This window comes from Erinaceus europaeus, chromosome 20, assembly GCF_950295315.1.
Source record: "Erinaceus europaeus chromosome 20, mEriEur2.1, whole genome shotgun sequence".
In the NCBI taxonomy this organism is placed as follows: Eukaryota; Metazoa; Chordata; class Mammalia; order Eulipotyphla; family Erinaceidae; genus Erinaceus; species Erinaceus europaeus.
In genome coordinates this window covers 45,319,286-45,339,589 of record NC_080181.1, presented here as the reverse complement: position 1 = coordinate 45,339,589, position 20,304 = coordinate 45,319,286, and the positions used below count along the sequence as shown (strand labels likewise).

The 20,304-nt window shown below is 43.2% G+C and overlaps 1 protein-coding gene across 2 annotated transcripts in view; it reads right to left on the bottom strand.

The window, feature by feature from the left end:
• Positions 1-20,304, bottom strand: part of TARS3 (threonyl-tRNA synthetase 3) — a 41,372-nt gene that overhangs the window by 3,777 nt on the left and 17,291 nt on the right. The window contains exons 10-16 of one of the 2 annotated variants that reach the window (XM_060179290.1): positions 15,248-15,414; positions 13,459-13,621; positions 7,869-8,006; positions 5,178-5,255; positions 3,864-3,964; positions 2,665-2,769; positions 801-873 (exon numbers count right to left, since the gene is read on the bottom strand). In XM_060179290.1, the coding sequence (XP_060035273.1) occupies positions 801-873; positions 2,665-2,769; positions 3,864-3,964; positions 5,178-5,255; positions 7,869-8,006; positions 13,459-13,621; positions 15,248-15,414 (825 nt within the window). The remainder of the gene's footprint in view (positions 1-800; positions 874-2,664; positions 2,770-3,863; positions 3,965-5,177; positions 5,256-7,868; positions 8,007-13,458; positions 13,622-15,247; positions 15,415-20,304) is intronic. The other variant, XM_060179291.1, reaches the window with a different exon arrangement.

Genomic DNA, 20,304 nt, shown 5'->3' with positions numbered 1-20,304 from the left:
TGAGAAAAATAACACAGTAGCAGCATAGGACCATATCTGAGAGGACTCAGGTCCAACACCCAGCACTACCATTTGTCAGAGATGAATAGTACTCTGGAGAAAGAAAGAAAAATAAAAGAAAGGAAGAAGCAAAGAAAAAACTGCATTTTTCCTTCATAGAGCCATGTGGGAAAGACTTAACTACAAATATGAGGGTTTTTTGTTTTTTTTAGAGATTTTATTTCTTTCTTAATGAGAAACATAGGAGGAGACAGAGAAAGAACCAGATATCACTCTGGTACATGTGCTGCCCGAGCTGGAACTCGGGACCTCATGCTAGAGAATCCAATACTTTATCCACTGTGCTACCTCCCGGACCACATGAGATGTTTTAAGATACCAACTTGTGGGCCCATGAGGTGGCTGAGTAGTTGAATGCATGCCATACACAAATGAAGGTTCAATCCCGGGTACTAAATGGAAGCACCTTGGACAGCACACCAAGGATGAAAATGGAGGGCACTCCATAGCTAGTGGAGCAGTGCTTTGAGAATAAAAACGGGGCCCTGGAAGGTGGTCAGCAGTTGCATGCATACACGGGATCCTAGGTTCCTTCCCCAGCACCACATTTACCAACTTCTCTGAAATACTGAGAAATGTTAATAGTCTTAATACAGTCACACAGACAGTCTCCAGGTGTCATTCCCAGAGACTGAAAACATGTTGGTTATGCAATACAGTAAGGCATGAATGACATTCCAAGTCAAAGCATTTCACAGACAAGATGCCAAGCCAATTATGTAGTGTAAATGACTCTGTACCTTAAGTGCATATTCTTCACAAGTTGGTCCCACAGGGATGACCATTATCTGACGAGGAGACAACCAGAAAGGCCTGAAAAAGACACACATATTTTGTTTTCAAAACCTAATGACCATTTACTGTGTGATTTAAAAAGAACCCTAATTTGGGGGACTGTGGTGGTGCACCTGGTTGAGCACACTTGTCACAGTGCATTCTCCTACCTGCGTCCTCACTCAAGCCACTGAGTCCCATAATGTCAGCTCAGGGCCTGGCTGCTTTTGTCCAAGCACTGCTGTGCTTCTGCGAGCAAACAGGGTCCAGTGAGGATCTGTATTTTGTTGGTGGTAAATCTATATTTTGTTGCTTTTCAGTCTCTGACACTGAGGCCAAAACAGTAATCAGAGTCAATGCATCAGTATAACTCCATACCACTAGCCACTGTTCCTTTCCAGCAAAGAGGACTAGGAGATGTACCACTGGAAATCTGACCTGGGATGCAGAGCAATGGATAAAACCCTGAAATCCCAAGCATGAGGTTCTGAGTTCAACCCCAGGTACCACATATGCTAGAATTTTGCTCTGGTTCTATTTCATATATATATATATATATATATATATGTGAAATATATATTCATTCATACAAAGAAGTAATTCCTGTTCTTGAGAGCTTGTTTGGAGGTTCTAGCAGGGGAGCGCAGCTACTCGTATACCCTCGACCAAAGACCGGTCCGTCTCTATTTGGGGAAGGCCGTCCTCTTCGACCGAGCATGCAGCTTCAGGAGGGACATACATGGAGCGGTGAGGGAGAAAGGGGACACCTGCCTAGTCAGCCAGATCAGCCGAATCAACCCTGGTGATCAATGGGGTGATAGATGTCGCAGCTAGATCGCCTTCACATCTGGAATTCCTGTTCTTAAAGGCAGTCTTCTTTGGTCCAGGGCCTGGGTCTGGGCCTGGGCCAACACACTGAATAGAGTCACTCATGAACTGGGCTCATTTTTCTTCTTCTTTCTTTTAATGCATTGCCTGGGGACACACCCAGGGCTTCAGGTATGCAGAATACTACTACGCTCCCTCTTGGTCCAATTATTATTATTATTATTAATTTTTATAAAGCAAGATAAAAGCGAGAGAGAAAGAAAGAGCAAGCAACACCATACAGAGCATTGCTCATCATGCTCACATAAGGTGCCAAGTACTGAACCAGGACTTCACACATATCAATACTAAGGCATGTGCTCTACCAACTGAGATATCTCTTGATCTCTAGGTCCACAAATTTTTCTATTAAGTCAATGACTAACAGACACCCCCATCAGGGGAACAGCATGGGTTGGAGGAGAGGGAGCAGCTTGGGAAGAGGTGGCACTCAAGAATATGAGTGATACCCTTCTTTTTTATATAATTTTTGTATTATCTTTATTTATTTACTGGATAGAGACAGAAATCAAGAGGGAAGGGGGTGACAGAGAGACACCCACAACACTGCATCACCACTTGCAAAGCTTTCCCCCTGCAGGTGGGGACCAGGGGCTTGAACCTGGGTCCTTGTGCAGTGCAACATGTACGCTCAACCAGGTGTGCCACCACCTGGCCCTGAGATACCTTTCCCAGACAGTAACTAGATCTGGAGGAGCTTCAAAGAGGTGACAAGACTGTTCTTTCATTCTGAGCTGCCCAACAGGTAAATGGCACAGCTGCCAGACATTTTGTTGTCTTTGTTCTTGTCACCTGCTCAACTATATAGAACAGGGATTTTAAATGTGCTGCTTAGATATTGTTGATTTTAAGGCAGGAACTGCTGATGTTTGTTACAAATTAGACCTTGCCAGGCAAGTTGTTTAAGGAGACATACAGCCTTTCTTTTTTCATCTCACTTACCATTTTCCACCATAGTTTTCTGAGAGAATGGCGATCATTCTTTCCACTGATCCCAGAATGGCTCGATGAATGATCACAGGGTGCTTCTTATCATCTCCATCCTTACTGAAAAGTGAAAAATTACACATTTACATATTTTTCCTTACAATTCAGTAGTAACTTTATTGGATCAGTATAGTATGGAAAGAGGAGGCAGTCAGTGGATCAGTGGAAGAGAATTAAAACTCCGGACATTAAAAAAAAAAAAAAAGACTGAACACAAGCCCGTATCAACATGTCTGATTCACTGTTTGACAAGGGACCCAAAACAAGTCAGCAGGGAAAGAATGGTCTTTCAACAAAGCGATGTCACAACAATAAGGCATCTAAATGCAGACAAAGAATTCATACCTGAACTTCACATCTCAGACAAAAATTGTTTCAGAATGGACCTTAGGTATCAAACTTAATACAGGAAACTCTTTAAGATAAAGCGTAAGTAACACTTTTCATGGCCTCTGCCTAGGCAGATCATATAGGCAAGACATCAAAATCTTAATCCAGTAAATGTAAATTAACTGTATTGAGTTGAAAATTCAAAATGAAAAGGAGCATTGAGATACTGCTTTTTGAAAAAAATACAAATCAGTGGCTACACTTAGACAAAACTGTTTTTTAAAAAGGAAAAAGCTATAGATTAGGAAAAAACATTTGCTGGTTACACCTCCCTGAGGACTGGTGTTAAGAATATATAAAGAACTCTTAAAACTCAGAAAACAGTTTAATTTAAAAATGCATCAAGACTGAGCAGAACACAACCAAAGAGAATATGTGAATGGTAAATAAACTCATGAAGAACTGGCAGTATCTTTAGCCACTGAAGAAATGCAAAATCAAGCCACAATAAAATTGTTCTAGAAAAGAGCAAAAAGCAAATCCTGAGAATACCCTTTTGCCTCAGGGAGAATTAGCAGCCAGAGTCATATTTTCACACATTGTTCACCTCTCTGATCTTATGTTAACTTTTTTTTCCTCCCTAACTAGGCTGTGTCCTCAAGAAATTCAAGTGGATTCCCAGCCAGATGATAAGCAGTGGGTATGTAGTATTTTGTACATGTAGTACTAGGTATTCACTAGTGTTTGCTTTTGTACTGGTAGCGTTCAAATGACAAGTCATCAGGCAATTATTCTCACAGAGGGCATCACATTCACTCACTCACCTAACATATGTGAGGTTAAACCTGATAGGCAGTTGGAAGTCCAGCTGGATTGTAGCACACTGATGGTATCTGCCAATGGCGTCCTTGATTTTTATGTCAATCTGTAAGTGAAGTAGCACTTGCTTTGAAATTGTTTTCTATCCCTGTGGAGAGCAGTCTGGAGAACTCTCAGAAGGCTAGAAGTGGACCTACCCTCTGACCCTGCAATTCCTCTCCTGGGGAAATACCCCAAGGAACCAAACACACCCAACCAAAAAGACTTGTGTCTACCTATGTTCATAGCAGCACAATCTGTAATAGTCAAAGCCTGGAAGCAACCCAGGTATCCAACAACAGATGAGTGGCTGAGCAAGTTGTGGTCAATATACACAGTGGTATACTACTCGGCTATTAATGGTGAATTCATCTTCTTCACTTCATCTTGGATAGAGCTTGAAGGAATCATGTTAAGTGAGATAAGTCAAAAAGAGAAGAATCAACATGGGATGATCTCATTCATAGGCAGAAGTTGAAAGGCAAGATCAAAAAGGAAAACACTAAGCAGAACTTGGGCTGGAGTTGATGCATTGTACCAAAGTAAAAGTCTCTGGGGTTGGGGGGTGAGGGTTCAGGTCCCGGAACATGATGGCAGAGGAGGACCTGGTTGGGACTGAATTATGTGGAAAACTGGGAAATGTTATGCATGTACAAACTGTTGTATTTTATTGTCAACTATAAACCATTAATCCACCAATAAAGAAATTTAAAAATAGTTTTTCTATTTATTTTATTTATTTGTTTTTTGCCACGAGAGTTGGCACTAAGACTCAATGACTGCCTGGTGAATCCACCACTCCCAATGGCTACATACTTCCTCCTTTTTTTTTTTCTTCCCCTTTTCTTTTTGATAGAGATAAAGAGACATGGAGAGGGAAGGAGGACAGAGAAAGAGACAGGCACCTGCAGCACTACTTCACTGCTCATGAAGTTCCCCCTGTAAGAGATCCTTGAGCACAGTGATATGTACACAATACCAGACGTGCCAACACCCAGCCCCTCTTTTTCATAATTTGGTCTTTAAAAAAAAAAACCTTTATTTTATAATGGTATGACAGAGATAAACTGAGAGGGAGGGGAAGATAAAGAGAGAGAGAAAGACAGAGAGAGAGACCTGCAGCACTGCTTCACTGCTTGTGAAGCTTTCTCCCTGCCAGTGGGGACCTGGGGCTCAAACCCAGGTCCTTGTGCATGGTAATATGTACACCACCACCTGCCCCTGCCCTGCCCCCTTTTTCTTTTAAATGATGCTCTTTTTGATACTTATGGTCTACTTACTTTAGGGCCATAGAATGCTCCATCTCCTGGGTTCATCTTCCAAGGTTTTCCAAATTCTGTCAAGCTATTCTGCAGTTGCTGTATTTTTTTTCAAAAGGAGAAAAGACCTCAGACTTCTACTTCATTATGCATTTTATCTTTTTTTCCTAGTCACAAGTCACTACAAATATTAATTATTGTCTATTCTAGCTCAACATCTATTTATTGAGCACATTTTGCATTCAATAAAATGCTGAGTAAACTACAGGAGGAAGGTTAAGATGGCAGCCTGCTCTCAAGAAACACACCCGTCTGAATTGGAAGGATGAAAAGATCAGGCCATGGGGGCTGAGTGTTGGTGCACCAGAATGAAGCAAACATGTTACCATGAGCAAGGACCCAGGTTTGAGCCTCCATTCCCCACCTGCAGAGGAGATGCTTCATGAGTAGTGAAGTAGGTCTGCATGTGTCTCTCATTCTTTATCCCTATCTCCCTCTTCTCTCTCAATTTCTTTCTGTCCTATCCAATAAAAAATAAGAAAAAGGAGGAGGAGAAGGAGAAAAGGAAATAGTAGCTACTGGGAGCAATAGATTTGTAGTGCTAGCACCAAACCCCAGTGATAACCCTGGTGGCAGAAAAAAAAAAGATCAGGCACTGAATCCTGGGATTTGCAAGCAAGTGTTCAGGGACAGGTTGGTTTGGGTCTCCTGCCAGTGCACCCCCTCTGCCTGCACACGTCCCTGCTCCTGTGGGTGGGGCTTCACACAGGAGAAGGCAGGAGGGCTCTGACACTGCTCCCTCATCCCTTTGTGTTGAGGTTGGTTAGAGGATGGGGTTGGGGGTGGGTGATGGCACACCAGGTTAAGTGCACATAGTATGAAGCACAAGGATCCTGGTTCAAGACCCCGGTTCCCTACCTGCAGGTCACTTCACAGGCAGTAAAGCAGGTCTGCAGTTGTCTGTCTTTCTTTCTCTCCCTCCCTATCTTCCCCACCCTTCTCACTGATTTCTGTCGTATCCAAAAAAATTGAGAAAAAAAAATGACCACAGGAGCAGTGGATTCGTAGTGCAGGCACTGAGCCCCATCGATAACCCTGGAGGCAAAAAAGAAAAAAAAGAAAAGAAAAGTGGTTGGTGAGAGCACCATAAAGGTGGTAAGCCTTGCCATCTCATTCTTGCTTTCCCTCCATCTCTAACCTCGTCACTTCTGTCCCCTGCCCATTATGACTGACAGGGGCATGGGAGAAGGCGTGCTTTGGTGCCTATACTACATGACTTGTTTCTGGTTTCTTAGGAGGGAAAATGCTCAGATGTGAAGGTGAGTGAGTACAAATAGAAATGTCCACAGAGGCTTCCCTGAGTCTCCTGAGTGATAATCCCTGAGGATGCAGGATCCTTGGAGCACAGCTGGACATTCCTATGGCCCTGGACATGATACTGTCAAGACATAGTCTTGCATGCACAAGACACTATTCCCACATTAAATAAAAAGAAGGAAAAAAAAAATCTCCCTTTCTCCCCTGCTATCTGTCAATCTCCCTTCCCCTGGGAAATCCACACCATGGCCTCTAGTAGCACCATAAGTCTGGACAGTGGTGTGTGTCGGGCCCTGGACACTGTAATCAGCTTGGAATTGTGTGAGTGTGGGCTGTAATGCTCTTGGGGATCTCACCGACTCTTGCTACTCTAGACAAGTGGGTGCAGGAGAGATCTGGAGTGTGTAGTTAACCTAGTTCCAGGTATAAAAGCTAAACCAGAGCTACTAAAGAAACCTTAAAAGCTTACAAAATTGGTTATTAGTGATTTGGGTCAGGGAGAGGCACAATGATTCTGTTTCATGCCTGAGTTCTCTAGATTTTTTTTATTTTATTTTTTCCCTTTTGTTGCCCTTGTTGTTTTATTGTTGTAGTTATTATTGTTGTTGGATAGGACAGAGAGAAATGGAGAGAGGGAGGGGAAGACAGAGAGGAGGAGAGAAAGATAAGACACCTGCAGACCTGCTTCACCGCCTGTGAAGCGACTCCCCTGCAGGTGGGGAGCCGGAGTTCGAACCGGGGTTCGAACCGGGATCCTTATGCCGGTCCTTGTGCTTTGCGCCACCTGCGCTTAGCCCACTGTACTACAGCCCGACTCCCTCCCTAGATTTCAAGTTCAATCGCTGGTGGGGAAAAAAACCAAAACAAAACCTTGAGCTGTACAGTGTTCTGGGGGCAGGGGTGGGGTTATTAGGACTGGCACTGAAATAAGTATAAATGATAAAAACTAAGTGTAAAACAAATCTCAGGCATTGTTACTCCTAAGAAAACTGGTCAAGCACTTTCTACAACTGCATCTTTAGCCAATGACTTCCAACTTAAATGTTTCTGTTGCAGGGAGAGGTCTCTTGCTAGTATCAAACATGCATGGGGGCCTTTGCTTCATTTCCTATTACAAGAAGAAATTATCTTTTTTTTTTAAATTTCTCTTATTATTTTACAAGAGCAGTAGTCAGCTCTGGCTTCTGGTGGCACTGGGGGATGTTGAACCTGGGACCTTAGTGGCTCAGGTATGCAAATCCTTTGCAGAACCACTACGCTGTCACTCCAAAATGATTTTTTTAAATACATTTTTTTTTCTTTTGCAAAACACTGCATCCTCATGGAAGGCAACCCCAGCCACTCTGGTGTTTTCCACAGTCACAGAATGAATGCAAGTACTTGGCTTCCCCCTACCTTTTCAGCTGTATCCCATATTTCAATCTCTCCCAGGAAGTTCTCAGGTCTTGTTGACAAATTTAATTGAAAGGAAAAACCAAATGTTGAGTAGACCGACTGCAAAAACTGCAGACACCCCTTTATCTCTTCTTCAATCTGAAATTGGAGCAAATGAAGTATTTTAAGTACGGGGCCAAGTTGAGCACACACATTATCATTACCATGCACAAGGACCCAGGTTCAATTCCCTTCTCCCCACCTGCAGTGAGGATGCTTCACAAGCAATGAAGCAGATCTGCAGGTGTCTCTCTCTCTGTCTCCCATCCTCTCTCAATTTCTCTCCACCCTACCAAATAAAATAGAAAGAAAAAAGAAAACATAGCCACCAGGAGCAGTGGATTCATAGTGCTGGCACTGAGGCCTGGTGGTAACCCTGGTGGCAAAAAAAAAAAAAAATTAAAACTTAAAATATTTAAGTAAAAAAACCAAGTTAATCTGCCTATGGCTTTTAAAAAAAGATTCACACCAAGCAAGCAGTCACACTGTCTAAATGTGTATTATTTACTTTCCAAATATTTGGGGGATGTCCTAGACAGCTTTCTGTTCTTGGTTCCTACTTTAATCCCACTGTGGTTAGAGAAATATATAAATTTTATTAGTGATTTAACACTGACTTACAAAATTACATGTTAGCAGGGGTATAATTCCACACCGTTCCACCACCAGATTTGTAAATCCTCAGTCTCTTCATTGCAAGCCACAGCAGTTCTCCCAAGGTTGCAGACATGGGCTAACTATCATCTCTACATCTAACTGTCTACATTTGTACAGAATTGCCCCCTTTTTCTTCCAGGTCCCGTCCTCTCTTCCCCTCCAAGCCACACATAAGCCTATTACTACGTCCAAATGTCCCTCTCTGTTACTCTGTTTACTGGTCATGATGTGGAGCTGGAGTTCAGAGCCCTCTTATCCTCTTCCTCCTATCACTTCTCCCCCACTGGGAGTATGGGTCAAAATTATATTTGGGGTGCAGAAGGTAGGAGTTCAGGCTTCTGTAATTGCTTCTCCTTTGGACATGGGCATAGGCAGGTCAGTCCATACCCACAACTTGTGAGAAATATATATACTATATTATATAACATAATATATAATATATGTAGTATATATTATTATATATTATATATATATATATAATTTTATTTTAATGAGAGAGAAAGACCAGAACACTGCTCAGCTCTGATTTATGGTGGTGCTGGGGATTGAATCTGAGACTTCAGAGCCTCAGGCTTGAAAGTCTTTTGCATAACCATTATGCTGTTTCCCCAGCCTAAGAGAACTATATTTTGTATAAACTGAATCACTATAAATTCATGGAGACTTTCTTTATGGCCAAGCATGGGCCTTCTATGGATAAATACTCCATGTACACTTTCAAGGATGGTGTACTCTGCTGTTATTGGTTGAGAGTCTGATTAATATCAACTAGGCCACATCATCCGATACTAGTTTTTTGGCATGACATTTTTTTACTTAATTAATTTTGGATAGAGACAGAGAGAAATTGAGAGGGAAGGGGGAGACAGAGAGGAAGAGAGAATGAGACGCCTGAAGCACTGCTTCACCACTTGTGAAGCTCCCCCTGCAGGTGGGGGACAGGGCAGGAGGGGCTTAAACTCAGGGCCTTGTGCGCCGTGACATGTGCTCCTACCAGGTGTGCCACTACTTGGTCCCCTTGCATGGCAATTTTAACTCGACTTACATGACAATCTGAAAAAGTAAACTCTGATTTCAAAGACAAAACAAAACAGGCTGTGCAGTGGCTCACTCAGTTGAGTGTCTACATTACCATGAGCAAGGACCCAGGTTCAAACCCCCACTCTTCAGCCTACAGGGAGGAAGTTTCATGAGTGGTAAAGGAACGCTAGAGGTCTCTCTCTCTCTTTCTCTTTTTTCTCTCTCTCCCCCTATCTATTTCCCCCTCACCTCTCATTTTCTATCTGTTCTTATCAAATAAAATACAAGGAAAAAGGAAAGGATGGATACTGGGAGCAGTGGACTCATGGTTCAGACACCAAGGCCCAGCAATAACCCTGGTAGCAATACAAACAAACAAATACAAAATTCTACTAAATCTCTTAAAATAGCCTACTTGATGGGTTTAAAATATAAACAATTTAAAGTAAGAATATATGACATTTAAAATAATAATATAAGAATAAATTTCATGTCAAGAAGTTGATAATCTACGGTCCCATGAGAGAATCACAGTGGGAGGCCAGGCGCTAGCTCATCTGGGAGAGCACACACTTTGCCCTGCGTGAGGATCTGGGGTGGAGTCCCCAGTCACCACAAAGGCATGGTATGTATTCGGGAAGCTGCATGAGCAGTGGAGTGGTTCCGTGACTTGCCTTCTATTTCTCCCCCTCCCCTCTTTCTCTCTCTCTGACTTTCTCCCTCGGTTTTTACTGTGATTAAAAGAAAAGAGGGGGCGTCTGGCGGTAGCGCAGCACGTTAAGCACACGTGATGCAAAGCACAAGGACCGGAGTAAGGATCCCGGTTCAAGCCCCCGGCTCCCCAACTGCAGGGGAGTCGCTTCACATGGGTGAAGCCGGTCTGCAGGTGTCTCTCTTTCTCTCCCCTGCTCTGTCTTCCCTTTCTCTCTCCATTTCTCTCTGTCCTGTCCAACAACGACAACATCAATAACAACAATAATAACTACAACAATAAAGAAACAACAAGGGCAACAAAAGGGAATCAATAAATAAATATTTTTAAAAATCTTAAAAAAAAGAGGAAAGAGACTTCCAGGAGCAGTGGAATCCCTAGCAGTGAAGAAGGATGATGAGGAGGAGACAATTTTATTTACTTGTTATTGTTAATGGTTTATAGGAGCTTGGACACATGGGTGTAATTTCTCATCTCCCCATGGTAGGTGTCTACTAAAAACTCTCATCCCCAACTTACGTCCTTTTCCACCATCATGCACCAGGACCCCAACCCCCCTCCTCCCTGCCCTTATTCCCCAGAGCCCTTTGCTTTGGTGGAATATCTCAAAGCCAGTCCATTTTTTAAAAATACTATTAATGTTATTTCTTTTATTTGATAGGACAGAGGAAAACTGAGAAGTAAGTGGGATACTGTATCCTTTGGGATAAAGTGGATAAATTGGAGAAGATTATGCTCAGGGAAGCAAGCAGGGAAGTGAAAGGCAACTACAGAATGGCTTTGCTCATGTGCAGAATATAGGCAACTGAATATACAAATGTGGAAAAAAAATGTCAGGCAGTGGTAGATAGTATAATGGTTGTGCAAACAAACTCTTGTGCCCGCCTGAGGCTCTGAAGTCTCAGGTTCAATTCTCCCCTGCACTACCATAAGCCAGAGCTGATCAGTGCTGGTTAAAATAATAATACGTATCAACCTATTTTCAAGACTGGGAGAACTATAGTGGTTATCTATGGGGGTGGGGGTGGGGGCATAGACCTTTGGTGAAAAAAAAATAAAATAAAATTTTCCCCCTTTTTGTTGCCTTTGTTATGGTCATTGTTGTTATTATTATTGTTATTATTGCTGTTGTTGTTGTTGGATAGCACAGACAGAAATCAAGAGAGGAAGGGAAGACAGAGAGGGTGAGAGAAAGATAAGCACCTGCAGACCTGCTTCACCGCTTGTGAAGAGACCTCCCCTGCAGGTAGGGAGTCAGGGACTCGAACCGGGATCCTTGAGCCGGTCCTTGTGCTTCGTGCAATCTGCACTTAATCCTCTGTGCTATCACCCAGCCCCCGTAACATAAAATTTTTACAGAGAGAGATAGAGAGGCTATGCATCAAAGCTTCATTCAACTCAGTGGGGAGGCTGGACTTGAAAAATAAAGAGATTTAAGGAGGACAGAGTGCAGAGAGACAGAGGCAGACATCAATTGGCAGCACTACTTCACCACTTGTGAAACTTTTTCCCTGCAAGTGGGAATTGGGGGCTTGAACCTTGTGTCACTGTGGTGCACCACCCACCACCCAGCCCAAGTTTTACTTTATGTTTCCTCTTTCTGTTCTTGTTCAAGTTCTGCCTACCAGAGAGATCATCCCATATTCATTCTTCAAAGAAGCAAAGTTCAAGTGTAGCACAGAAATTGGTGCAGCTGGTAGCATGCTCAGCCTGTAAGCATGAGGACCTGAGTTTGATCTCTAACAGCACAGAGTGGTGCACTGGTTTCTTCCTCCTCTCTCTCTTCCTCCTCCTCTCCCTTCCTCCCTCTCTTTCTACACTTGAACTTTTCTTCTTCTGCACTCTGTCCTCCTTAAATCTCTTTATTTTTCAAGTCCAGCCTCCCCACTGAGTTGAATGAAGCTTTGCCTCTCTCTCTTCCTCCCCCTTTCCCTTTCTCCCTCTCTCCCTTCTTCCCTCTCTCTTTTCTTGAACACAATTTTCTTTTCTTTTTTTAAATTTTTATTTATAAAAAGGAAACACTGACAAAAACATAGGATAAGAGGGGTGCAACTCCACACAATTCGCACTACCAGACCTCTGTATTCCATCCCTTCCCCTGATAGCTTTCCTATTCTCTGTCTGTCTGGGAGTATGGGCCCAGAGTCATTATGGCCTCCCTCTCTCTTATTATAAAAAAAAAAAAACAAGTCTTTTGTTATTATTTTTAATATTCATTTATTTTCCCTTTTGTTGCCCTTGCTTTTTATTGTTGTAGTTACTGTTGTTGTTATTGATGTCATCACTGTTAGATAGGACAGAGAGAAATGGAGAGAGGAGAAGAGAAAGAAAGACACCTCAGGGAGTCCAGCGGTAGTGCAGTGGGTTAAGCGTACATGGTGCAAAGCGCAAGGACCCGTATAAGGATCCCAGTTGGAGCGCAAGGACCCGTATAAGGATCCCAGTTGGAGCCCTTGGCTCCCCACCTGCAGGGGAGTCACTTCATAGGTGGTGAAGCAGGTCTGTAGGTGTCTGTCTTCCTCTCCTCTCTCCATTTCTCTGTCCTATCTGACAATGACAACATCAATAACAACAATAACTACATCAATAATAAAACAACAACAACAATAATAAAAACAAGGGCAACAAAAGGGAAAATAAAAAAAAAAGTACCTGTAGACCTGCTTCACTGCCTGTGAAGTGACTTCTCTACAGGTGGGGAACTGGAGGCTTGAACCAGGATCTTTATGACAGTCCTTGTGCTTGGCGCCATGTGCACATAACCCGTTGCGCTACCACCTGACTCCCCAAAAAAACAAGTCTTAAAATGAGGAAGAGGTGGTCCGGGAGGTGGCGCAGTGGTAAACTTTGGAAAACCACTGGATTCTTAAGCATGAGGTCCGGAGTTCAATCCCCGGCAGCACATGTACCAGAGTGATGTCTGTTTCTTTCTCTCTCCTATCTTTCTTATTAATAAATAAATAAATAAATAAATTCTAAAACAAACAAAAAACGAGGAGGAGGAGAAAATGAATTACAAAATGTTAGAGTGGAGTGAGAACTTAAGAGGCTAGACCACACCTCTTTCTTGCCCTGTAGGACTCAGAAACTACTTAAGGGGACACTGTACCCCTGTGTCCACCACGCGCCCCCCCCGCCCCCACCCCGCCTGTGCCACGCCACCTGCTCAACGGTGCAGAAGATGTGAGCGTCGTCCTGCTGGAAGCGCCGTACTCGGGTCAAGCCGCTCAGCGTCCCTGACAGCTCATTTCGATGGAGAACTCCAAAATCGGCCAGTCGGAGAGGCATTTCCCGCCAAGAGCGTGGGCGGTGGGCAAACATGAGACTAGAGAAGACGCAGAAACACATGGACATTGACGAAGGGGCTAAGTACTGAGAAATGATTACTAAGCCCCAAGGTTGTCACTGTCTTGTACTGGTTCTTACAGCACTCACTTTTAGTATTTTTCTTCAGAATTTTAATTAATCATTATTTTATTTTTAAATTTATTTTTCCCTTTTTGTTGCCCTTGTTGAGTTTTTATTGTTGTTGTAGTTGTTATTGTTGTTGTTATTGATATTGTCATTGTTGGATAGGACAGAGAGAAATGGAGAGAGGAGGGGAAGACAGAGAGGGGAAGAGAAAGACAGACACCTGCAGACCTGCTTCACCACCTGTGAAGCGACTCCCCTGCAGGTGGGGAGCCAGGGGCTCAAACCGGGATCCTTATGCGGGTCCTTGCACTTTGCACCACGTGCGCTTAACCCTCTGCGCTACCGCCCGACTCTCCCCCAATGCTAGCTTCTAATGTCAACTGACTCAAAACGGCACACTGACAACACAATGGAACCAAGCTTCAACTCCTAGGCACCACCTGTAGGGGAAAAGCTTTGGGAGTATGTAGTGGACCAGAGCTGCAGATGTCTCACCTCTGTTTTTTGTCCCCTCTCTCTTTCCTAGTCTATCTCTCTGTCTCTTGCACTCCATCAAAAAGAATAAGGGGGAGGGAACACCTGCTAGCAGGAAAAGTGCAGCAGTATAGGCACTGAGCCCCAGTGATAACTCTAGTGGAAGAAAAAAAAAAAGAAATGTAACACAATAATTTACAAAGTTGAGGGGGGCTGGGTGGTGGCACACCTGGTTAAGCACATATAGTACTAAGTGCAAGGACCCACACAAGCATCTGGGTTCGAGCCCCTGGGTCCCCGCCTTCAGGGTCTGCAAGTATTTATCTTTCTCTCTTTTCTCTTCTCCCCCCTCTCTATTTCTCTCTGTCCTATCCAGTAAGAAAATAAAGGATAAAAAATAGCCACAGGAAAAGTGGTGGCACCGAGCCCCAGTGATAACCCTGGAGGCAAATAACAGTAATAATAAAATAAAATATAAATTTGACACATAATATTATCATCTGAGAAGCACAAAAAAGACTAACTGGTTAAAAAAAAAAAAGACCGTGGTTTTTCATACCCGACAAAGAGCAAACATTTCATCCCTAGGATTAAATAATTCAGTAAGGACGATGGATTGGGAAATATCTCAACTGGCAGAGCATACGTCTCTCATGCCTCAAGTTCTGAGCTCAGTCCCCGGCAGCAGTGCTCTGGCTTGTCTTTCTTTTTGTCTCAGGTAAAACTCTCTGTTGCTCATCTGTAATAAATAAAACTGTTCTTTAAAAAATTATTTAAACATTTAGTAAAGATGATATAAGTACCTACTCTGGGGATTAGAGCCATCAGTTAACTTGAAAATCTAACTGTGAGTGGCCCAGGAGGTGGTACAGTAGTGGATAAAGCCTTGGACTCTCCAGCGTGAGGTCCTGAGTTTAATCGCCAGTATCGCATGTGCCAGAGTGATGCTCTGGTTCTCTGTGTGTCCTTCATTAATAAATAAACCTAAAAAAACCACATATATAAAAGTGAACTATGGTGCTAGCTGTGAGGTGCAAAGATCTACTTCACTCTGAATACTCACCAGTGCCCAGGACAATTCATGGGCTTCAGGGCAAAAGTGTCCTTTTCAATATCAAAAGTGAACATGTTCTCACTGTAATGTTGCCAGTGGCCAGAAGCTTCCCAGACTTTGCTGTTGAACACGTTGGGGGAGAGCACCTCTGTGAAGTTACGCTGGTGATACTCCTCCTTTGGGATGGGTGCATTGCAAATTAAAACACAATAGTGACACATGTCAACTCCATGCAAAGAAAGACTGCAAGCAAATCTTTTTTGACCCTGTAGTGGGGAGAAATGGGGTAAAGGGAAGAAAGTGGGGCCACAGACAATCTACCCCTTGAGTTCTTAGGCCGAGGAGGTTGTTTCGATTTTGAGCAGACGGCGATAAAGCAAACTGGCAAGATGTTGGCAACTGACGGACCCAGAGGAAGGATGTAAAGAGGCTCCATCTGCTAAGCATCACTTTTTCCACAGGATGGAAAATTTCAGAAGAAAAATTGGGGGGGGAAATATGCCAGATGTCAGGTCATTTATTTCATTCTGCAGAGCTGGGGAATCTTTTTTTTTTCCCTCAAAGGTCATTTGGGTATTTATTTATTTAATTAAAACATTTCATTTATTTTGGATTGAGACAGAAATTGAGAAGGAAGGGAAAGGGGAAGAGGGAGGGAGACATCTGCAGCAGTTTGATCATTTGTGAAGCTTCCCCGCTGCAGGTGGGGACCAGAGGCCTGAACCTCTGCACTGTTAATATGTGTGCTCAACCAGAAGTGCCACCATCTGGCTCCATTTGGGTATTTAGAATATCAGTCACAGCCCATACAAAACTTATCAACTTAAAATTTAGCATTTCCTGTTGCTTTGACAAAAAGCTGCTGGGGTGGGAGCCAGAAAGATCACAGAAAGATTGTCAGTGAGAACATGGAGGGCAGTGACAAAAAGGTTCCTGGAGGTTGAAGAAGAAATGACAGACACACTTGTTAAATGATTCCAGAGGTTTAGTGGTGAAGTTACTTGAGATAATGTAGGAAAGAGAAAGAAGACCCAAGGAACTCATGCACGTAGCTGGGAAAATGTCCAGTTAGAATGTAGACAAGGACAAGTGACTTCTTTTTAAAAAATATTTATTTATTCCCTTTTGTTCCTTTGTTGTTTTATTGTTGTAGTTATTATTGTTGTTGTTGTTGGATAGGACAGAGAGAAATGGAGAGAGGAGGGGAAGACAGAGAGGAGGAGAGAAGATAGACACCTGCAGACCTGCTTCACCGCCTGTGAAGTGACTCCCCTGCAGGTGGGGAGCCGGGGGCTGGAACCGGGATCCTTACGCCGGTCCTTGTGCTTTGTGACACATGCACTTAACCCTCTGCGCTACCGCCCGACTCCCTAGGACAAGTGACTTCTAATTTCTGCTGATTAAATAAGAGATGGGTGACCCAAACAGAAGAGAGTTCTGGGATCAAAGCCTAGGAAGTAGCTCAGCACAGAGAGTGCAGATCTTGTACATGTGAGGCCCCAGGATCCATCCCTGACATGGCAAAAGCTGGAGCAGAGTGATGCCCTGACAGCTCTCATAAAATATATATATATATTTTGGTCTCTAGGGTTATTGCTGGGGCTCGGTGCCTGCAGTATGAATCCACTGTTCCTGGAGGCCATTTTTTCCATTGTTGTTGTTGAATAGAGAAATTGAGAGAGGAAGGGAAGACAGAGGGGGAGAAAAAAGATAGAAACCTGAAGACCTCCTTTACCGCTTGTGAAGTGGGCCCCCTGCAGGTGGGGAGCCAGGTGCTCAAACCGTGATCCTTGCTCAGGTCCTTGCACTTAATACTATGTGTGTTTAACGTGGTGTGTTGCCACCAGGCCCCCATAAAATAAATTTTTTGCTTTAATTCTTTTGATCAGAGCACTACTTGGCTTTGGCTTATAGTAGTGCTAGGGATTGAACCTGGGACCTTCAAGCCTCAGGCATGAAGGTTGTTTTACATAAACTCCTGTGTTGTTTTCCCAGTCCTAACAAATAAACAATTTTAGGTGCCAGAACCTACTGGGTTCTGCGATAAAACTTTCTCAATTTTACATAGTTCCAGCAAAAACAGATTTGAAGTACAGGGATAGCTGCAGGCAGGCCCAAGATAAAATGTAGGTTGTGGCCAATGAAGTATGGCTTTGGGGTAAGATCTTTTTTTAAAAAAAATCTTTATTTATTGGATAGAGATAGCCAGAGATCGAGAGGGGTGGGGGAGACAGAGAGACACTTGCAGACCTGCTTCACCACTAGTGAAACTCTCCCCCTGCAGGTGGGAACCAGGGGCTCGAACCTGGGTCCTTGTGCACTGTAATGTGTGCACTTAACCAGATGCGCCACCGCCTGGCCCCCAGGGTAAGATCTTAAGGGCAGTTCTCTATTCCCTACTGGAGGCCCTGAAGGAGCCAGTGAAGTAGCTCACTTAGACAGTTCACTGTTTTGCCATGAGCATGACCCCAGTTCCACTTTTTCACTCTCTTTCTCCTCCTTTCTGCCTCCTCGCCTCTGTCTTAAAAAAAAAAAAAATCTGTACTTTGTAGACTCTCCCAGTTAAACTTCTTAATATTTAGAAGGCTTCCTTCTAAGAATCTTTAATGTATCATTTCCCAACAGCTTAGTGTCTCTGGAAGACATGTGGATGTGGCTTTGATACGCATGGTGACTATAAATGTACATAACAGACCACTCCTCCATTTTTTTTCTTCCAGAAGTGCACTTGCAGTCAACAAGTGGTTCAGTGGCTAAAGTGCTTAACTTGCAATCAGGAGGCACTGAGTTTGATGCCCAGCAGTGCATGTGCCAGTGGTCTGGTTCTCTCTCTCTTCTCCTTCTAATAAGTAAATAAATAAATCTTTTGCAAGAGATGAAAAGAACAAATTGTACTAGCTTAGACTGAAAAGGACAGAAACAGTACAAAATGTAATTATGCCTTTGCACTCCAAACCTTCTATTGACAGAGTCAGGTTAAGCAGACCCAGAAAGCTAATCAGAGGCATATCCGGGCTACTGACTGTGGAAAAGGAAGAATGACTCAGATATCAGAATAAGAGCCCAGGGAACTAACTGAGTGCTAATAAACAGGAACTTTTTGACCCTGTCAAAAAGAACTGGGGTAAGGGGAAGAAAAGTGGGGACACAGACAATCTATCCCTTGAGTTCTTAGGCAAAAGAGGATGTTTAGATTTTGAGCAGACAAGGCTTGGAATGGTTTCTACTCAGCAGAACACATTCAAGGGCTCTTCCAAGTCTTTTGGGGGCTCGAGAGAAAAAGGTACACCATATTCTGAAATGAAAACCCTAGAAGACTAGGGGCTAGGAAGAGAAGCAGACTGAGACTTGTCAAATGAGAAGTCTAGTCCCAACTCAGCTTACTCTCTGATTCTGCTGAGTGATCAGTTCTGGCTGAGAAGAAATACTTTACTGAGAAATAACATGACCTAGCTTCTCTGCAACCAGTTTTATGTATAATATCTATATAATAATAATAATAATATTCTTCCTAACTGTAGGAAGAGGCAGGATCATGTAACAGAAAGCTAAGAGAAAAAACAGGTTGCATCCTTCTAAGTTCTGTATTTTTTTGCATAGAAAGGTCAATTTCATCAAACAAGTTCCTGGCAGTTCCAAGTACTCCAGCCTGCCTGTATCTACCAAATATTTTCATTATATGTCTCAGGGACCCACTCTGTCCCCTCAATGCCCTTACCTTAGAATTAGAAACCATGGGGATTGTGCATTTAATGACTGTACAATTTTGTAACCCAAACCATGGGACCATAGGCTTGAACGTCAGCCATGATTATCTTGCATCTATAAAAGATAAGAGAGTCCTTTAAAGACACTATTTATTCTCCACACATGCCACACCCAACCTAGGATGTCAAACATGTCAGGGGCTGCAGCTGCGATGGTCATTAGAACCTGCTAAAGTCTCTAATAATAGTCAGTGGTCCTTTAAGTCTCACTTCCAACCTTCTGCCCTCGTACCATGGCTAAGCATTGGTCAAACCCTATAGGAAGAGTGTATCCCAAGGGATCAAGTCCAGACTGGTCAGCCTCCAAGGGCACAGACCAAAAGAGAAGAAAGGAAAACAGCGCAGATGTTTTCTATGGCCATTATTCAGATAGGTCTTCCTGAATGAGAAGGAAGAGGAAGAGCTGGGATGGGGAAAGAAGGAACTCAGCACAGGAGCTGCAGGAGGGCGAAGAGTGATGAAAAGAAGGCAGCCACGACATCAGTTGGCGATCTTGGCAGCATGTTAATTCTGGAGCAAGAAGATCATACTTTCAGAGGAAAATCAGTTTTTACCAAGTGATTATCTGGCTCATCGGATCATACTGCAAGGAGTTCCAGAGTTTTGATATGAAATTGAAGCTGAATTAGTGACAAGCACAAAGAAAACTGAGTTAATGAACATTTTAGGTGAATATTGATATAGAAAAGACAAATGAAGGCGAGTAGAGAAGGCAGTTCTAGTGGCTAGGGAAGTAATTCATCTGGATTGCCTCAGGCGGCAAGTCTGATTCTCACCACGTGGTGTTCTGGTGCCTCTCAGTTTCATGTGACTCTCTCTCTCTCACGTGTAATGATTTTTTGTATATGTATATGTAAATGTAGTTCTAGCAATCTGCATGTATCACCTCTAAACATTATCTAAATAGTCCCAGTGAAGACTTTCTATTCTAAGAACCTTTACTACAATAGGCGTTTTAAAGAATTGTGAACTACTTTGGAGTCACCCTATAGATAACAGAGGAATACCAGTGGCCCAAGGACCTCATTTTGGGAAACAAGCTTCCTAGCTTATCTTGCTTATAAATGATAAGAGAGTCCTTTAAGGCTCTCCTCTGTCCTGCAGAAGTCAGATAGAAATTAGATCTGCCCCCCTAACACTTCCTCTCCACTATTCCAAGCTTTGGGTCCATGATTGCTCAACAATTTGTTTGGCTTCGTATGTTAACTCTCTTTTCAGTCACCAGGTTCCAGATGTCATCAGGATGCTGGCCAGGCTTCCCTGGATTGAAGACCCCACCAATGTGTCCTGGAGCTCCGC